This window comes from Lycorma delicatula, chromosome 2, assembly GCF_047948215.1.
Source record: "Lycorma delicatula isolate Av1 chromosome 2, ASM4794821v1, whole genome shotgun sequence".
Lineage (NCBI taxonomy): Eukaryota > Metazoa > Arthropoda > Insecta > Hemiptera > Fulgoridae > Lycorma > Lycorma delicatula.
Window position 1 is genome coordinate 236,526,797 of NC_134456.1, and position 19,796 is coordinate 236,546,592.

General features: G+C 31.6%; 1 protein-coding gene across 8 annotated transcripts in view; it reads left to right on the forward strand.

Moving 5' to 3' along the window:
• Window positions 1-19,796, forward strand: part of LOC142319765 (pleckstrin homology domain-containing family G member 5-like) — a 1,099,338-nt gene that overhangs the window by 843,229 nt on the left and 236,313 nt on the right. For all 8 annotated transcript variants that reach the window (XM_075357406.1, XM_075357404.1, XM_075357407.1 and 5 more), the window contains one exon: window positions 12,019-12,122. In XM_075357406.1, the coding sequence (XP_075213521.1) occupies window positions 12,019-12,122 (104 nt within the window). The remainder of the gene's footprint in view (window positions 1-12,018; window positions 12,123-19,796) is intronic.

Consider the following 19,796-nt stretch of genomic DNA (forward strand, 5'->3'; position numbering starts at 1 on the left):
GTGAATTTCTTCCTTCCGTACAAACCACGTTGCCTCTGCGATGGATCTCGCCGACTTATTCTGAAACTGTTGTTTAATTTTAATTTTATTCTTGCTCGTCATACCTCATTACTCTATGCCATACGTCCAAATCGGTTTTAGAATCTTCTTGTATATTAAACGTTTGTTTGACAGCGACAAGTGTGAATTGCTGCCGATAAACAACCAACAAAGCTTCTTATATCTCGCGTTTAACTTTTTACTTTTTTCTCTCACGTGGTACTTTTACGATAAATGACGATAGAGGTGGATCCCGCATGCGGTCAGAGTGGGGAATGAAAATGCCTTTTCTATCCCAAAACGTAATTTGACGACATTCTGATTCACATTTATTCTCCATTTTATTAACCATACATCAATCAATTCCATCACGGACTGGAGTTTTTCTGAGAATAATTGTGGGTCTTCGTCAAACAGCCAGGATTGCCGTATCATCTTCAAACGAGACGACAGTGACATAGTCCGGAAACGGAAGTTCCGCAGGGAAGATCCGGTAAGCCTACTTACCGGAATTTGAAACAAATAAATTAAAAGTATTTTTAAAATTAACATTATTTTTTGGTAGTACTATTTTTTTATATACTCCTTTTTTAATGGTGGGGGGAGGTTATTAATTTTTTTCTATTAATAAATTTTTTTTATCTTATTGGAAGAATAATTCATAAATAATTTCATTGTCATTGAATTATTTATGAGAAAAAAAACGTAAATTGTATTTATTATGAAAACAGAATACACCTTGAATAGCTATGATAACTTTTAAAGATGTTATTTCAGTAATCGATAAGTAGGGAGTGTCTTTTAGTAAATAAAGAAAAGGTCACTGACAGGAGTAACAAGTTAATTGAAAGTGATTACCCTAGTTTTTTTTATCACAGCCTTTAAATGTCTTTAATTTTTTAAATAATTAAGCATTCTTTAACGATTAATTTTAAAAGAAGACATTTATTTTGGAAATTAAATAAAAATCTCGGACGCGTTTTTTCAGCGATTTCTTTATATATATATATATATATATACATACTTTTTTTATATATACATGAAATTTTTAATTTTAAATTTAATTTACAATTTAAAACTTTTTAATATAAACAAATTTTAGTTTTATTTCTGTTTTGATTTAATTGAAAAAGATCTTTTAACAATTTTAAATGTATAGTATGGGGTTTTTAATTTTAATCTGTAATTTGAACGATTTGAAAAATTATTTAGAGCAACTGATGATGCGAGGTACTCGCGAAAGCGCTCTTACTTGGATTATGGAATAAAGTGCGTGTTATCCTATTTTATTTTATTAATTCTGTACTTGGGTTAATATAATTTCTATAGTACAGAGGAATATGATTCCGGAATAGATCGATAATAAAAAAAAAATTATATATATATATATATATATATATATATATATATATATATAGGGTTTAAGAAAAAAAAATAGATATCATTAATGATATTTCTTTTGAGTTAACTTTTGTTAGCACTGATACAACATTTTTGGAATTTGTACATGTTTTTTAAGCGTGTATATTCTTCATTAAAAACTCTTTTTATATAAAGATAATACTCGTGAAATCTGCACAGTTTAATAACGTTCTTCATTTTTTAACTACGAATTTTTTATTATTTTAGTTTCATTCTTCGTGAACCGATAATTTTATTTAATCTAAACAAAAAAGCAGTTAATTATCTCAGACAGATGATGTTCTATTTCTAATGAATTACAAAATATATAAAAATTACCTTTTTCACGCGAAATTCTCATTAAGAAATCTAAGATTTAATTTGCTTTTGAAGAAGAGTTATATCTATATAATTACTGAACTTAATTCATAATTTAATACCATTAAATATATGTTTTACAGTTCATTAGTCTTTTCAAATAATTACGTTTCCTTTTTTTAATTTTGAACTTTTCTCTAATTTTATAGAGATTTTACTCTTTTTTACTTTAATTTTTTGTCGTCCTTTTCTGAACATTTCAAAGACATTAACTATTACTAATTTTTCGTTAAATGCTATCTAATCCGGTAATCAATTTTGGTTTCATTGTTTGTATTATTTTTTTTTAATGTACGTTTTCATTGTTTAAAAGCTACCGTATAATCTGTTATGTTGTTTGTTAACAACCTTAAAAATTCTTATGGTTCATTTGTTTATGCATTTTGGCAGTGTAATAAATTTTTTTTTTTACATATTTCAGGGAAAATCTCTTCATTCATAAATCGGTTTACTGTTTGTTAGTAACAGTGCAACGTAGAATTCTTTTCAATTAATAAATCATTACGTTTTATACTACATTTATTTTTTTAATATAATCACTTTTAAAGTTAATCTAAAGTAAATTAATAGCCAGCCTTCGTGGCGCGAGTGGTAGCGTGTCGGCCTTTCATCCGGAGATCCCGGGTTCGAATCCCGGATAGGCATGGGAATTTCACACGGTAAAAGAATAGTCATTCATTTCATTCTCTTAAGTAACACCTAACGGTGGTTTCGAAGGTTAAAAAAAAAAGATAAAGAAATTTTTTAATATTCAGAATATATCAAAAAGACTTATTCGATCTCAAAAGGCTTTAACGTTTTGCTACCGTTCACGGCAACCTTATTGATCTTTTTATTTGGTATACCAAATAAAAAGATCAATACTTCAGTTTAACTTCGCTGCCAGAAGGTACTCTTGTATTATATACTACATCGTGGATACCAATGTTTTTTTTGGTGGTTGGGTTTGAATTAACCACCGCACATCTCAGGAATGGCAACTTGAAACTGTACGACTACACCTCATTTACATTCATACGCATCATCCTCATTCATCCCTGAAGTAATGCCTTACAGTAGTTTCGGAGGCTAAACGGGGAAAAAAAGAGAGAGGTGCCTCCCTTATGACTTATTTCTTTCAGTATGTTTCAAGACGGCGACCCCGCAACAATAAGAATTCTGCATTCTCCGCTACAACAATTATAAATCTGTGACAATCGGGCAGAGTGATCTTCGTCGACAATACCCCGGCACAGCATATCCTGCTGAGAGCATTCGACTTTGGCATCAATAGTTACAAGAAAAGGATGTTTATGTAAAGAAAAATCCGCAAATCGCCCTCATCAAACGAAGACGGTAAGCGCATCCGACAGAGTTTTGTATATAACTCAGGAAAGTCTATTCGTCATACCAACCGAGAGCTAGCAGTTCCTCATATAACTGTCTGGCATATTTTTGACGACGTGTGATATTCAAATCGTACACAAATCGGTTGGTACAAGCCATTCGAGAAGATGATAATCAACGACGTGTAGAAGTTTTTACATTCATTCTCGACAAGTAGGAAAAAGATGACTTTTCTTTCACGAATAGTGTTCAGTGGTAAAATCACGTTTTACGTAAGCGGAAAGGTGAACCGTTATAATGTAATAATATAACGATCAATATCGCCACATGCAACAGTCAAATATGAGGGAGAGAACCTTTCTAAAAGTCATTGCCTTGTGCGCCGTTTCCCGAGAAAATGTTTACAGCTTGTACTTTCTTATGGAAAACAGTGTTACGGGAATTTCATATCTGGAAATTTTGCAGAACTGGTTTTTCCTGGAGTTACAAGCAGATTCTAGTAAATTAATTTTCCAGTAGGATGGAGCACCACCGCATTGTTATATAACTTCAAACATTCCTTATCGATGAGTTTAGCTTACATACGATGAATTGGTCGAAAGGGGCCTACCTATTAGGCGTTTTACTATCGGCCACGAAAGTCATCCTGTCTTTATGATTTTTTCTTGCGGAGTATTTGTGAAACCTGTTGTTTTGTGCCACACCTTCCACTTCCTTAGGACGAACTCCGAAACCGCATAAAATAATAATATCTATATATTGTCAGACGTAATCGCTTAAGTATGGGAAGAGTTTAAATATTATGAAGATGGATGCTAAGCATCTGGGGAGGACCATATCGAGCATTTATGAAATTATTATGTATAATCTAATATTCAAATATGTATTCAGTGCAAAGTTATTTGTCCATTTATTTAAAAATAATAAATCCTTTTATATTTTGATGTACTTTATATAGTAGTGTTATTCTAAAATCGTCTTCTGATAGGTCGGTGAGATTATCTATCCTGTATATTACATCTCCTCGTAGTCATCAACAAACACACTGAAGGTTTACTGCAAACAGAACACAGGTTTTTATAGACTTAAGTCAAAAAAGTTTCCGCTGTGTGATTTATATCTATAAAGCACTGAGTAGCTACCCGCATATTATTCGTATCTTACTAAGATAATTTTTTTTTTTTTGTCTTCAGTCATTTGAATTGTTTAATGCAGCTCTCCAAGATTCCCTATCTAGTGCTAGTCGTTTCATTTCAGTATACCCTCTACACCCTACATCCCTAACAATTTGTTTTACATATTCCAAACGTGGCCTGCCTACACAATTTTTCCCTTCTACCTGTCCTTCCAAAATTAAAGCGACTATTCCAGGATGCCTTAGTATGTGGCCTATAAGTCTGTCTCTTCTTTTAACTATATTTTTCCAAATGCTTCTTTCTTCATCTATTTGCCGCAATACCTCCTCATTTGTCACTTTATCCACCCGTCTGATTTTTAACATTCTCCTATAGCCACCACATTTCAAAAGCTTCTAACCTTTTCTTCTCAGATACTCCGATCGTCCAAGTTTCACTTCCATATAAAGCGACGCTCCAAACATACACTTTCGAAAATCTTTTCCTGACATTTAAATTAATTTTTGATGTAAACAACTTATATTTCTTACTGAAGGCTCGTTTAGCTTGTGCTATTCGGCATTTTATATCGCTCCTGCTTCGTCCATCTTTAGTAATTCTACTTCCCAAATAACAAAATTCTTCTACCTCCATAATCTTTTCTCCTCCTATTTTCACATTCAGTGGTCCATCTTTGTTATTTATTATTGATTCGGACACTACATGACTTCCTTGTACGCCTTTTAAATTACATGTACACGAAAAGTAGGTAAAATTTTATTTTATTAATAACTTCTGTTATTTTTTCATATATATATACATATGTGTGTTTTTGTTATTATTTATTGTAATTTTTTTTTACAATCACAGGTTAATAATTATTAATAAATCAATATATATTTAAATTAAATAAAAAATAAAAAAATGAGATGAATTCGGATTTGAACCGATGTCTTATATGATCCAACTATTTCATTAATTAAAATTTTATTTGGTTATAACTCTGGAACCGATGAAAATAAGTACCACTTATGATATATCGTTGAAAAGCTCTCAATGATGGCTTGTTACTGCAGTTAAGAAAATTTCTTTGGATTTGGAGCTTTTTTTGGACATTTTTAGTCATATCAATTGCAATAAAAATTGGGAGGTGCACAATTAAATGTTCAAATAGTACTAAATCTAAAATTTCAACATCCTATAGTAATGGTTTTTTAGTTATGCGAGATACATACGTACAGACGTCACGCCGAAACTAGGATTCAATGATGGTCAAAATGGATATTTCTGTTGAAATCTGAAAACCAAATTTTTTCGCGATTATAATACTTCCTTTACTTGGTGCAAGGAAGTAATAATAACAGAAATATTCATTGTAGATGAAATTATATAAGAAGTAAGAAGATATATACACGTAAGATATATACAGTAAGAAGAATCCCTTAGTAACTTTTAAATCGAGCCGAGTATTGTATAAACAGAAAATGAGGAAATTTTGAATAGTTTTTTGTTACATCTTTATTTACAGTCTCTTATATTTTGTAGAAATCTTATTTTAATTATATCACATGTATATCATTAAAAAGGAATCCTCATTGAAATTCCTTAAAAATTATATTCTAATACTACTACTATGTAGAACTTCTTATGGTAGAACGTAGTACGTAGAACACATTAACGATAACAAGAGTAATTAAAATGGCATATTGATGAAACACTTAGAAAAGAAAAAAAATAAAAGGATCGATTAATACACAATATTTAGCGGGTGTAATTAGAGCTACAGAGTTACTAAGGTCCAGAACGTGTAGCCGCTTAAATCTTCTAACATCCTCATCGTTGCCTAGGAGGTACAGTCAAGAAATGAACGTGGTCATTTAGCCGAAGTTCATATTTCAATTTGAAACGTTATATTTCTTCCTTGACGTACACCCAAATATTCGTGAATTTCTCTATTTAACAACAAACCAAGTCGACTTAGCTATCCACGTCGCTAATTTGTTCTGAAACTGCTGTAAGTTTTCAATATTTAACTTACAATACTTCATAGTTGTTATATGTACGTATAAGTTTCAAAATTGCTGATTATAAAAATAGTTTATTAGACAAAGATAACTCAGACCTCCTGCCCGGCAACCAGTACATTTCTTTGGACTTGTTAAATTGCTTTCTATTCTCCCTGAGATGAAACTTTCACGTCAAACGACGATCCAGGTGAAGATCCATGTACCTTACACTTTCAGTATACGGGATTAAAATTCCGTTAAGGTGGATTCGTGGGCGGTCTTTTCTCCTCTTTGAGAATGTCACATGGCACGACTTAGCTTGATTAACACTTATCTTTGATGTACCCAGCAGCCTGCTGCTTAGCTATAATTCAGATTGTAGATTACTTGAGATCACAGTTGGAAAATTATTATAGCAATAAATTTTTATTTATTTTTAACTAGCAGACCCGGCAATGCTTCGCTGTTGCTAGATTTGAGTATATGTATAGATTAAATGAACACGATTGAAAGTTTTATAAAACTTTAACAAAATGAACATCACAAAATTTAACCTTTCCCTTTCCTTTCCTCATTTTCTCTTTCCCATTTTCATTTTACAGTATTCCCTTCCTCCATTTTCCTCTCTCGTTTCCCCCGTTCCCCTTCCTCGTCATATTTTATTTTTTCTTCCCCCCCGGTTATTTCCCTTTCCACTTTCTCTTTCCCTGTTTTTCTTATTTCCTTTTCCCGTTTTCCCTTTTTTTATTTTTTCAATTTTCTCCTTTTTCCCTTTTTGGAATGGAATGCAAAGTTGGCAGGAGTCTATTACTCCCTACTTTATCGCAGAACCTGGACAGAGTCCCTTGCTGCTGGATCTTTCTAATCGGGCTTGTTTTTAAAAGGGTTATTTTTTAATCTCGGATCTAATTTTTCAAGTTTTGTGTATTATTATTTTAGTGAATTTAAGACGGATTTAATTGCATTCCAATCCGTTGTTAAACCAGCGTTATCGAACCCATTTCATGGGCCGACCGCGGAAGGCTAGGCTTATAAAGCCTGTCCTCCCGACGTAATTCCCCTTCCCTTTTTGCCTTCTATCCTTTTACCTTTTCGATTATTCCAAATTTTCCTTTGTGGCTTTTTCCCCGCGCGTAAATCGGTCCAGTAGTTTTTTAGTCTGTAGTGGATACACATATCGGATACATTGAAATGGAATCGTAAAATATTTAGTATAGCGTGTGTTGCTTTTACGTCCAACAGATAGCCCTGTTTTTTTTAAAAAAGCATGTTTTTACCTATCATGGGTGTGATATCTATATAATAGTAGGTATATAAAAACACGTGCGTATTCGAATGCAACGTTTTATCAACATTTCAAAGCAATCGGTGAAGAACTTTCGGAGATTTAAGATTTTGAACTAACTAATATTTAATGGTATTAATAAATTCGATAGAAATTAAAAACAATCATAACTATTCCGAAGTTTATTAAAGACAAGATATATAAAAATTAGGCACATTTTAATAACATATTATATGAAACAAAATGTACAGTATTTAATAAAATACGAGTAATTAAGTATTTTATAAAAATAACAAATAATTACACAAACAGTGAATCCAACTTATTCATTTACCATTTTGTTGAAAGTGATGTTAGTTTTTCTTGAGCATTACAACAGTCAATTGGATTCACTCATGATAAACTTATATTTACACTTTTAAAAAAGTGTAAATATACACTTTTATATAAAAAAATTGAAAAATAAATAAAAAGGACTTATTCTTTATAGTAGGAAATTAAATACAAGAAAAAAAATTATTTGCATGAAATAATCATTCATAAAAATATGAAAACTTTTCATTTATGCCTATTCGACTGTAAAATAAATTTAAAAAATAATGTCTGAGTATTTTTTATTGGAAAATTATAGACATTGTTAAAAATTCATATACAAATAAACGCTATTTCATTTAAATGAAATAGCAATCTACATATTTAAATGTTTATTTCTATTCATATACAATTCAATACTTAAAATACAACTTAAATGTTGTTTTTTAACTTTTTAAATAAATTATTTTAAATAAAATTAATTTTTAATTAGCTTTAAAGATGTCTAATAAATTGTTTTATTTGATTATTAATTTTTTTTTACTTCGTTGTACGACGTAAAAGAAGTATTGTGATCGCGAAAAATTTCAGATTTCAACGGAAATATCCATTTTGACCATTCCTGAATCCATGTTTACTTATTTCGGCGTGACGTCTGTACGCACGTATGTACATATGTATCTCGCATTACTCAAAAACAATTAGACGTAAGATGTTAAAATTTTGCATTTAGAACTGTTGTTACATCTAGTAGTGCACATCATTTGTTTAACATCTGATTTTCGAAGTCAAATGTTCAAATCCTAGTAAAAGTTAATCGATTTTATCCGAATTTGAATACTAGTGGATACCGGTGTACTTTGGTGGTTGGGGTTCAATTAACCACACGTCTCAGGAATTGTTGTCCTTAGTTTGTATAAGACTACACCTCGTTTTGATGTCAAACATATCTCAACGGGTCGTGAGGAGTTACTTATTTTTCACTAGTTGAACAGATTACAATGTACAAATTAAGAAAATAAAATACATTGTTGATCGATTATTTTTTCTAAAATATTTCATTCTTTTGTTTTGTTATACTGAAAATTTTGTTTCATTTAATATATAGTTAAAATCTCCCGCTTTGATATGTCTATTTTAAAATATATTTCAAATTTCTTTATTTAGTTTATATGGATTTTTTTTTCGTACCGCTTTATTTAGAATTATATTTTTATACATTTTTTAAAACCTCTTAAACAAAATTAAAAAATTAGGCGATCACCTCATCCTCCTTCGCGAACACAAATATGAATTATAAGAACATATAATATGAATTATGAATCGTAAGAACCAACCGCTCTCTTTTCCTAAACTAAGAAGATGAAGAAGACTGCTGAAGAATAGCGAAGATTGGGCGGGGGGAAAGAAAAACTCGTGTGGGGCTGTATCGGGACGCACGGCCGTTGGCTTAATATGAAACGTTACAGACCTTGGATGAAGTTCCTCCGAGATACAGACCGACCAATGGGAGAGCCACCATCGTATTTTTTGAACAAAACTGAAAGTGTCCGATGGAAAATTTCAGTTTTTTCATTTGGTCAATTTTACAGATAAATTGGTCGATCTGTATGTTAGCGAGTCACTTTTAGTGTATCGGATTGAAATAAAAACGAGACATTGACTGCGTAATAATTCTAATTTTAATATAAAACAGACAATAAATGGTACGTGATATTTATTTTGACTAATATTCAGGATTTTATTGGCATCTATCGACTTGCTACATAAACGAAATACCGCTACATTTTCGCCAGGGAATTTAGTCTGATGAACAGGAATATTGCGAGCTTTCGCTTGCTTTAAATTTCTCTCGAACCAAAGTCTATCTTTCATAGTCAAAGTCTTTCTGTTGATCTAAACCGCTGCAACATAGACCAAACGGATTTTTTACAAAAATTTTGAAGCGTTTGTCCGCTGCACGCCAGTCGTCTTGCATCGCATCAATTCGACTAATATTGATATCCATCAGCCCGCAGATGTATTGGTTATGTTCACTCGTTATGTCCATTAGTTCGGGTACGGGAGCGGTAGAGGTGTTCGCGCCGTCGGCGTCGTTCACTGAGCGCGCCGTGCCAGCTTTACGACGCTCCCGAAACATTCTCGCTCGCTCGCCACCGGACATTGGGGTACCTATAAGTGGTCCATAACCTCCCCTTTCGAATTTTATGCGTAATTTATATTTTCGGCTGACTTTTGCGCGGGCTGAGGCTGATATATTGAATTTTTATACTTTTTACATGTTTATTTTAATTTTTTACACGTAAGTATTGTCCAAATACACTCATTATTACTTAAATCGATCTATATCGATAAACTCTTAAACACAAACACACGAATCACCGCGCTATCACATCTAAGTCGTGAGCTACACTGAATGGAAATGAGCGAGAGCGCCTGTTCTGGCCGAGCATCGCTGTACCCGCTCAACGCCAACCCGCTCGCCATTGATGCAAACTCAAAGTCGTACCGGCGAAGTGAGCATGAAGGTTATAAGATTTCACCGCATTTGCGTCTCTGAGACTAATAGTTAGGGAGTTATTAAGGCAGTACGATATAGACCTTTTCGTTACACTATAAATTACTGTTCTGGTACCAGTATGTTTCAGTGTGATTTTAAGGGTGTTTCACGTCAAAAAAGCTCAGCAGTCGGCCGATAGTAGAGAGAAGAGGCTGCACTTACCCCCGCGGTCTCCCTTGAGGGCCAGCAGACAATATACGATTTACGTTTGTAAATTACTTACAGCCGATTTACAGAATGGCTGGCTAAAAAAGAAAAGACGGAAGAAGAATGAAGATGGGTCCGCTACCGCGGACTGGAATCCGACCCGAACGATCCAGCCGAGATGCAATAATGAAGACAGTTTGACTGGAGAAAGTTTATCTAACTAACCATCCATCTATCTTAGTGTTATTTCACCCCCAGCACATCCAACTTCCTCAAAAAGGGGAGCGCATTACATCCTGCAAACACTAGTATCCACGAAAGGCGCATACCTGGTAGGCCGGAAGGCTCTTAACACCGAAAGGACTTCAGGAGAAGGACTTCGCCGGGAGAACGAAGCTCATGCGCGGCTAGTCTCCCGATATCAGCCCCGGTCAAATAATTCTTCTCGTTCTAAAGCAGGGGAACGCGGTAAATAATTCTGTACAAAAATAAAACAAAATAAATATAACCGCCACTAAATAAATAATTTAGCCGCTTGTTAAAAGAAAGAGACAGCAGTAGGGGATATTTGTCCTTATTCTGGGATTAGTAGGGGAGAAACATAATTCTCCCGCTATCCTTGCGTTCCGTACCGTGTTTATTACTCGTTTATAAAAGCTATTTTACCTTGAATATAAAAACAATGTGTTTTTCGGCCCTAATTTTTTTGTATTTTACCTCGGATTTCTCGAAAATACTAAAAATATTGTTCTAGAATTATTTTTTCCAAGTTTTTCAAATCAAAATTCATATAAAACCAGAAATATATCCCTAAATTTGGATTCCAAGAATTACAATCTATCTTAATATTACCGAAGGCGCAGAAATCAAGCGAGATGATTCTCCAGCGGACACTCCTTAACGAAACCCGAACCTACGTATATATGAACTTGGTTCTTTATTTTCACCGGTAGAACATGTCCGTAAAATCTGTTACATTCTTCGTGAATCATTTTGTATAAAACTCATAGATTAAATTATTACAGAATTTTTTGTACTTTTCACATGAATATTATTTTAATTTTGTCATATTAGAACGTTGTTATAAAAATGTGTTTTTCAGTAGTTTTTTGGTTTTTTCTTTCTGTTGAAAACAAATACAGTTAATTATAAATTAAATAAATAAAAAAGTCGAATAAAAAATAAAATAACTGTATTTATGATTTTTACCCCTATTAATCATGCACGGAACTTATATGTAGAGATATAGAATAATTGTATAATTATTTATATTTAATTGATTATTGTTTTGCATCATCATATTATAAATTATATAAACGTTTGTCATTTTAAAGAAAATAAATGTCATTAATAATTTTTAATTACTATTTTCCTTATTATGATTTTTCACTTAAATTCTTGAACTTTTTTTTTTAAATAAGTAAAAAAATTCTTTTTTTCAATTTTTAGGTGTCAAGTTCGGAATATTTCAGCGTCAGTTTTGAACTGGGCTCTGGGAACAAGGAAGAAGAAGCAGACGAGTTTGTTGTGGCGGCTAAGGGCACTTCACTTGCGTAAGTACTGCATAATACCGTCCGTTAACACTTCAAATAATGACCATCATAATATAATGTAACTATTTCTATATGTTATTAGTATTTTTATTACAAATTTTAGCGTGTTCAATAATATTTACCAACTGTATTGTTATTATTATTATTATAAAAAAAACGAACAGTTTATTTTTTAATGGACTAATATTTGATAAATGGAATAATTAAAGAATAAATTAACCTTCCTCAACTTATAATTAAATGTTTATAAAGAAAATAAATAAATAAAATTATTAATATAATCTAACAAAACTTAATCTACGCTTGATTCGCTCGCTAACGTTGTCCAGCGAGCGAAGCGGGCGTAGGTTAAGTTTTGTTAGGGAATATTTATAATTTTATTTATTTATTTTCTTAACTACAGAAGCATTGTGGGCATATAACGGATTTTGACCAAAAATAAGAATAAATATAGAAAATTGTGGAATAAAGAAATGACCTCTTCCCGTTAATAATTTTATGTTAAAAGTATCAAACATATATTTAAATCATAATTTAGATTAGCTTTCCCTTCAATTTTGTTAAAATCAATTTCATCGTTATGTGATGAAAAACAAATAATTTAATACAACTAGTATAATGGGGATTAGTTAGGATTATCTCTTTTTTTATTTATCAGTACAAATCTGTTCAAATGGAATCTATAGAACACAGTATAATTAAAAAAATATATACTTAAAATAAATATACTGAATTTTTAAAAAATATGTTTTCACCGGTAAAGTGTGAGCTGTATATTATGAACAATTTAAAAACAGACATAAAAATTCAATTTAAATATCTAGATTTTTATAAACAATATTTTTATAAAATTAGATGAAATGAAATTAAACACTGGAAGTGTTTAATTTTAATTTTTCTTTAAAAATCAGTGAATCTTTGAAGCAGAACACATTTTTGAAAAAAAAAACTTCGATATTTGAAATTTTTTTAATAATATGTTTTTCAAATTCTTGAGCAGTTTTTAATTTTTTTACGTCTTCTTATATAGAAAGAACGCTTTTACAAAGAAAACTGTGGGAACATTAAAATATTTATTCTTTTACTTTTTTACTACAAAGAGGTCCAGGATTATTAGATTGCTTGGGGTTGATGGGAGCTTGCTATGTACATAACATAATTAAATATTTTAATAAAATCTTGAAGCAGAAAATAGTATTTATCAGAAAAAAAATCCATCACCACATGACTTCCTTGTACGCCTATTAAATTACACGTACACATTTTTAAAAGCTTTTATTTAACTTGCTTTAGTTATAATCAAATCTTGTAACTGCTATATCTTTTGATCTATTGTATGAAAATCAATGAAATTTGGTACACGTATGTAACTTCGATGTGTAAAAATAAACATTTTTAATTTTTAGTTTTAATAAACATCAAACTTGAACAAACAATAATATTCAGATATAAATATTATTAAGAATATTTTTTTTTAGATGTAAAAAGTTTATTGTACATTAAGACTAAAAAGTAAAAATATAAAAAAATTACAAAAATATATTTGATTACATATAAAAAATTATTTTTAAAAAGCTTTTATTTAACTATATTAATATTAAAATTAATAAAAAAAAAGGAAACAAATTAGAAAAACCCTCTAAAACGTAAAAAAATAAGAATTAAATCAAATTGAGAATTTTAAACAAAAAAAAATATATATTAACAAATATAAAAACGCATTGAAAATTAAAAAATAAATTATATAAATATCTAATAAATAATCCATAAATAAAAAATAAATGAAGATTATTGTTGTAAAAATAAATGTTGTGTTTTTTAAAAATAAATTATAAAAAAACTGCGACAAGCTTTTATTTAACATTAATAAAATAAAAAATAATTTTCATTACTTTTAATTTTTAAATTTAATAGTTACTACATTTATTTATTATATTGTCGCATAAAGATGTGATAATAGGGGATTACATAGCGAATGAAATAGACAACAAACATTTGTTTTATAACAGTTGAAAATAAATAAATTTAATTTTAATTTTTTTGAAAATTGTAATGAATAAATTTATTAGACTGCACGAATTAGAGTGTAATATGTTTAGGGTATTTGTATGTATATATGTTTGTACAACTGTATCAGCTTAACGGCCGAAACGATTTAATGTATGAAACCGCGATGGAATCCTTACGTTACCGGGACTGTCATAGGCTATATAAATATACGTATGTGTGTGTGTGTGTGTGTGTGTGTGTGTGTATTAGATAAATTTAAAAAATTTGAACAAATTATACTATATGCAAATGTTATTTACAAAATTGTCACCCGCACGCCTAACGCGCTCATTTGAAAGTCCATGCGAATTTCAAAAATCTTGCCCAGAAGACATCCAATTACTTTTATAGCAGTCGTATTTTGTTACTTTTTTAGTTTTCATTGTGCTTGTTACAATTAGAACGATATTTATAAAAAATAGTTTTTTATTTAGTTAATAATTGTTATATCCAAATAAGATAATAATTAACAAATGTGAAATTCATTTTTTCCCTCCACATTCTTATAATTACTGTCATTACAAATACTATGTTAAAATGAACAGAAGAAGAAAAAAGGTGGCACTACTAGATAAATGAAGGAAATATGGATAAGAAGGAAAAAATAAATGATTTTGGTGAAGCGAGAATGTCGCTTTTAAATTAAAAAAAAAATTAATTCAAAGATGGTTATGTCATTTTCAGTAATGACATGACTCGAGCAGATTATTATTATTAGAAAGGAACTTTCAAAGTCGTTTAAAAAAAAGTAAAACTCAAACCGGTTTTTTATAGATTTCTTTACTTATTTGCATTACAATCAATAATGGTTTATTATAGCAGCTTCCTTTTATCTACAATACGGGTTTTTATAAAAAAAACTCCTCTGTTTTTAAACTTTCAGTTTACAACATTACACTTATTAAGTCAGTAACAAATGTTATGTTTTGTCCAAATGAGTTCAGTAACTAGTAGGATTTTTCGTATATATGTTAATTTTACGCTACCGGTCCGATTTATAAGGAAAGAGGGGAAATGGAGAAAAGAAAAGAAAACAGGGAAATAGGGAAAAAGTGAAGAAGGGAAAAGGTAAAAAGAGAAAAAAGTTGAAAGGGAAGAAGGGAAATAGGGAAAAAGAGATAAAGTGAAAGGTTAAATTTTATGAAATTCCGTAATGTTAATCTTTTTAATGTTTTACCAAACTTTCAATTGTATTCTTTTTTTTTTTTGTCTTCAGTCATTTGACTGGTTTGATGCAGCTCTCCAAGATTCCCTATCTAGTGCTAGTCGTTTCATTTCAGTATACCCTCTACATCCTACATCCCCAACAATTTGTTTTACATACTCCAAACGTGGCCTGCCTACACAATTTGTATTCATTTAATATATATATACTCAAATATCTAGCAATAGCGAAGCATTGCCGGGTCTGCTAGTAAATAATAAACAATGATTAAGCGTTTCATATAGTAAGCCAAAAAAATAAAAATGTTTACAATACTCTTGCCTGTCCGATTTCGTTTGTATGTAATACATATCACATTTACAGAAATAATACAATTCTTATGATTATTCGTCGTTTAATTAATGAAATCGGCCGGTAAAAGTTTTGTAACAAATTTTTCTATTTTTTTACTTATTAAATGGAACGCTTAAACATTGTTTATTATCTATTACGTATATTTAACATCTATTTTTTTTTTTTTTTTAAAGAAAGTTCTAAATTAACAGATTTTGTAATAGAATTGTAGTGTCTTACCTTTCTTGATATCAGTATCATTTTGTTAAAAACAGTTTTATTTGTATTACAGAAATTTTTGTTTTTTGAGGGGAAGAAATGATATCTACGAGACTCTTACCGCGCGGTTTACAATTTCTTTGTAATTTTTTTAGATAGTTCAGTTACTACTCCTTTTTGACAACCGCACCAACAATCGAGATAGAAAGTGGATCGATGATTTTCCATCAGTTGTGCTACGATAGGATCGCTCCCTATTTTTTAAAGATGTTACGTTCCGTTAGGTATTTGATTTCCAAACAGAAAAGTTGAAAAGGGAGGGACAATCTCCAGTAGCTTTCACCAAGATCAAGTATTATATCACTTGTATTTTTTTTCGTGGAGATACGTAGGAAAGTCCGTAGAAGAAACGTAACATAGCAATCGATAGGGGATAACGCGATTACAGCAACCAACACATACCGACAACATCTTTTGAGGACGTGAGAAGAAATCGAATATCTTTAAATATCTACTGAGCTACTACTAAGGCGTATGTCAGAATCTATTAAATAAAAAAAATCTGATGTGAACACCACATGACTTTCCTTGTATGTTTATTAAATTACACATACACATTTTTTTTTAAATGAAAAGTATATAAAATTTATTTCATTAATAACTTTATTTTTTCATATTTTTTTTTTATTATTTTTTTTTTTTTTTCATAGCGGAAGAAAAAGCTCTGCCAGCCGCCGTCAGGCCCGCACTGACGCCAATGCGGGGCTCTCACTCGCTAAAAAACCTCCCCTTCTACCATGCAGGGGCCGGATCTAAGCCATATGGTATGTACAGCCCCTGCATGATCACCCAGGCACTCCACTATCCGAATCCGTGTGATCGGAAGGCGTCTCCAGGGGGCGATCGACGAGCGACGACTCCGAGGAGCCCCCGCCGCCCACCCACAGAAGCTGGCCTCCCTTGATCACTCATCATCGAACTCCAAGCCTCCATAGATTCGCATCAACTCAGCCTGCCTTCGCCTCTCTTCACTGGCCTTCTCTCGTATCATTGATGCGATCGTAGTCGAGACACACTTCCACTTGTTGCCATTGCTGAGCATTACTTCGATTATATTGTTGACCCCCTCCACACCCTGACCCTCGAGCACTACGCGGAAGTTGCGCCATCTAGGGCTTATTATTATTATTATTATTATTATTACATTATTATTTATAGTAATTTTTTGTTTACAATCCGAGGTTAATAACGATTAATAAATCAATATATAAAAATGTTTAAAGAAGTTAAAAAAGAAACGAGATGAAGTCGGATTTGAACTGATGTGCCTTCTCCTTGTAAGATCAAAATATTTCATTAATTAAAAGTTTATTTGGCAATTACTCTGGAACCAATAAAAATAAGTACCAGTTATGTGCATCGTTGAAAAGCTCTTAATAAGGGCTTATTACTGCAGTTAAGAAAAATTCCAAAATCCTTTTTTTTGGGGGGGGGCTTTTTTGGACACTCTTGAATCAGTTGATTGACAAAAGGGGAGGTGCACAACTGGTTGTTACAACAGTTCTAAATCCAAAATATCAACATCCTACAGCTAATCGTTTTTGAGTTATGCGAGATACACACGTACGTACATATAGACGTCACGCCAAAACTAGTATAAATGTATTCGGGGATGCTCAAAATGGATATTTGCCTTAAAATCTGAGAACCGAAATTTTTGTACTTCCTTGTACGAAGTAAAGGAAGTACAAGAAGGAAGTAAAGGAAAAATTTCAGTTTTCGGATTTCAACGGAAATATCCATTTTGAGCATCCCTGAATACATTTTGACTAGTTTCGGCGTGACGTCTGTACGTACATATATATCTCGCGTAACTCAAATATGATTAGCTGTAGGATGTTGAAATTATGGATTTCCGACTCTTGTCATCTAGTTGTGCACCTCCTCCTTTGATTGCAATCGACCTAGTCCAAAAAAATCTCAAAATCCAAAATATTTGGGTTTTGGACTTTTTCTTTACTGTAGTAATAAATCCTCATTGAGAGGTTTTCAACGATGTACATAAGTGGTACTTATTTTTATTGGTTCCAAAGTTATGGCCAAATGAAAGCTTAATTACTGAAATATCTGGATCTTACAAGGGGAAGACACATCGGTTCGAATCAGACTTTATCTCCTTTTTTTTAATTTAAATAAATTGATTTATTAATAATGAACTACTTACGGTAGTAAAAAAAAATTACGATAAATAATGTTTCAATAATAACAATAAAAAAGTTATGAAAAAATATCAGACGTTATTAATGAAATAAAACTTTATGTACTTTTCATTTAAAAAAAAAAAAATGTGTATATGTAATTTAATAGGCGTACAAGGAAGTCACGTGGTGTCCAGATCAGGTTTTTCAATTTGTACATAAAATCAAAAAAAAAAAAAATAGAATTGGAAATATTTTATCAACATTTAATATACAAACATAAACGTATTGAGTAACAAATGTTATGTTTTGTCCAAATATGTTCAGTAACTCAGCAGGATTTTTCATATTCATTATATATATATATATATATATATATATATATATATATATGTGTGTGTATGTGTGTGTTTGTGTGAAAGCGTAAGCATGCGCGGGTGTGTATGGATGTATGTATCTGCATCATTTCTACTGAAAGTTTTGTATGATGTCGATATTTCAGCAGAAAGTACAGCAACAAATTTACCTATTGAAATTAAATTATCGTTTGTAAAAACATTCATTATCAATGATACTTCCTCTTACGTCTGCGAGCTGGTGATCCGATTAATATCACGTTGCCAATTTCCCGCCATAGCTCACAGTCTTCTGCCATTCGAATCAGTGTGCCTAAAATCTCTCCAGTCGCCTTTTCAATTTGGTCCAGCCATTTTTTCGGTGGTATTCCGCGTGACCTGCTGCCCTCGAGTTTTCCTTATATGACACTTCTCAAGAATCTTGAGAAGCTGGCGGGCTTCTCAAGATTTTCGCCAGGCTAACGGACAATATGACCGAAAAAGCGGAGTTTACGTTGAAAACATATTGCGAAAAATCTCCGCTGTATATCCAGTTCGTTTATAATTGAATAGTTTTTCGTCGTTTCCGTCCGTCCGTCGCGGAACATTCTTCTGTAGACTCGCATTTCAAAAAAAATAAAAAATGGGAAATATTTTATCAACACTCAATATACTTCTTTTTTTTATCACAAATTATATTTACGATCGGTTTCGTAGATTAGAAACCGTAAGTAAATTTCATCATAATAATCTGTAGCTGCTCGTGTATTGGCACTGTGAAACTGCAGCACCCGTATTTCCACTTGATATTATCTATAACATTTAATATAACGAGTCATTTTTTCTTTAATTCTTTCTTTATTCTTGTGTAATATATAATCGTTAAGCTTAATGTCAGTTGCCATCCCCCAGTTTATGAAAAAGTTAAAAAAATAGCTGTGGGCTTCACAGTTCCAGCGGCGACGTGATTGGCTGTTGTGCTCATGCGCACATATAAAGCTGTACGCGAGCCTGCGAGGGAGAGAGCACTGTCGCTCCCGCAGTTCCGAACCTGGCTTAGTGGTGGAAGGTAGTTTTTTTTTACTTCGCGTGTGTGTGGAACGTTCCTTGTTGGTCCCTTTTCTAGTTTAGCCGGTGGAAGGAATATGAAAGCGATTTAGTAGTTTTTTCAATAGTGATCAGAAAGCAAGGACTCTTTGAGTGCCAAATCTGTCCAAAAACACGCTGGAAGGGCGAAAGAGAATGTAATTAGTAAAAACGAATTATGTATTTGTTTCTGTGTACATAGAAATTTAAGCACCGTTGGACTATAGTGTTTTTAAGCGGACATTTTAAGTTATTATCTAATAATACTAAAACATATTATCTGTATTAA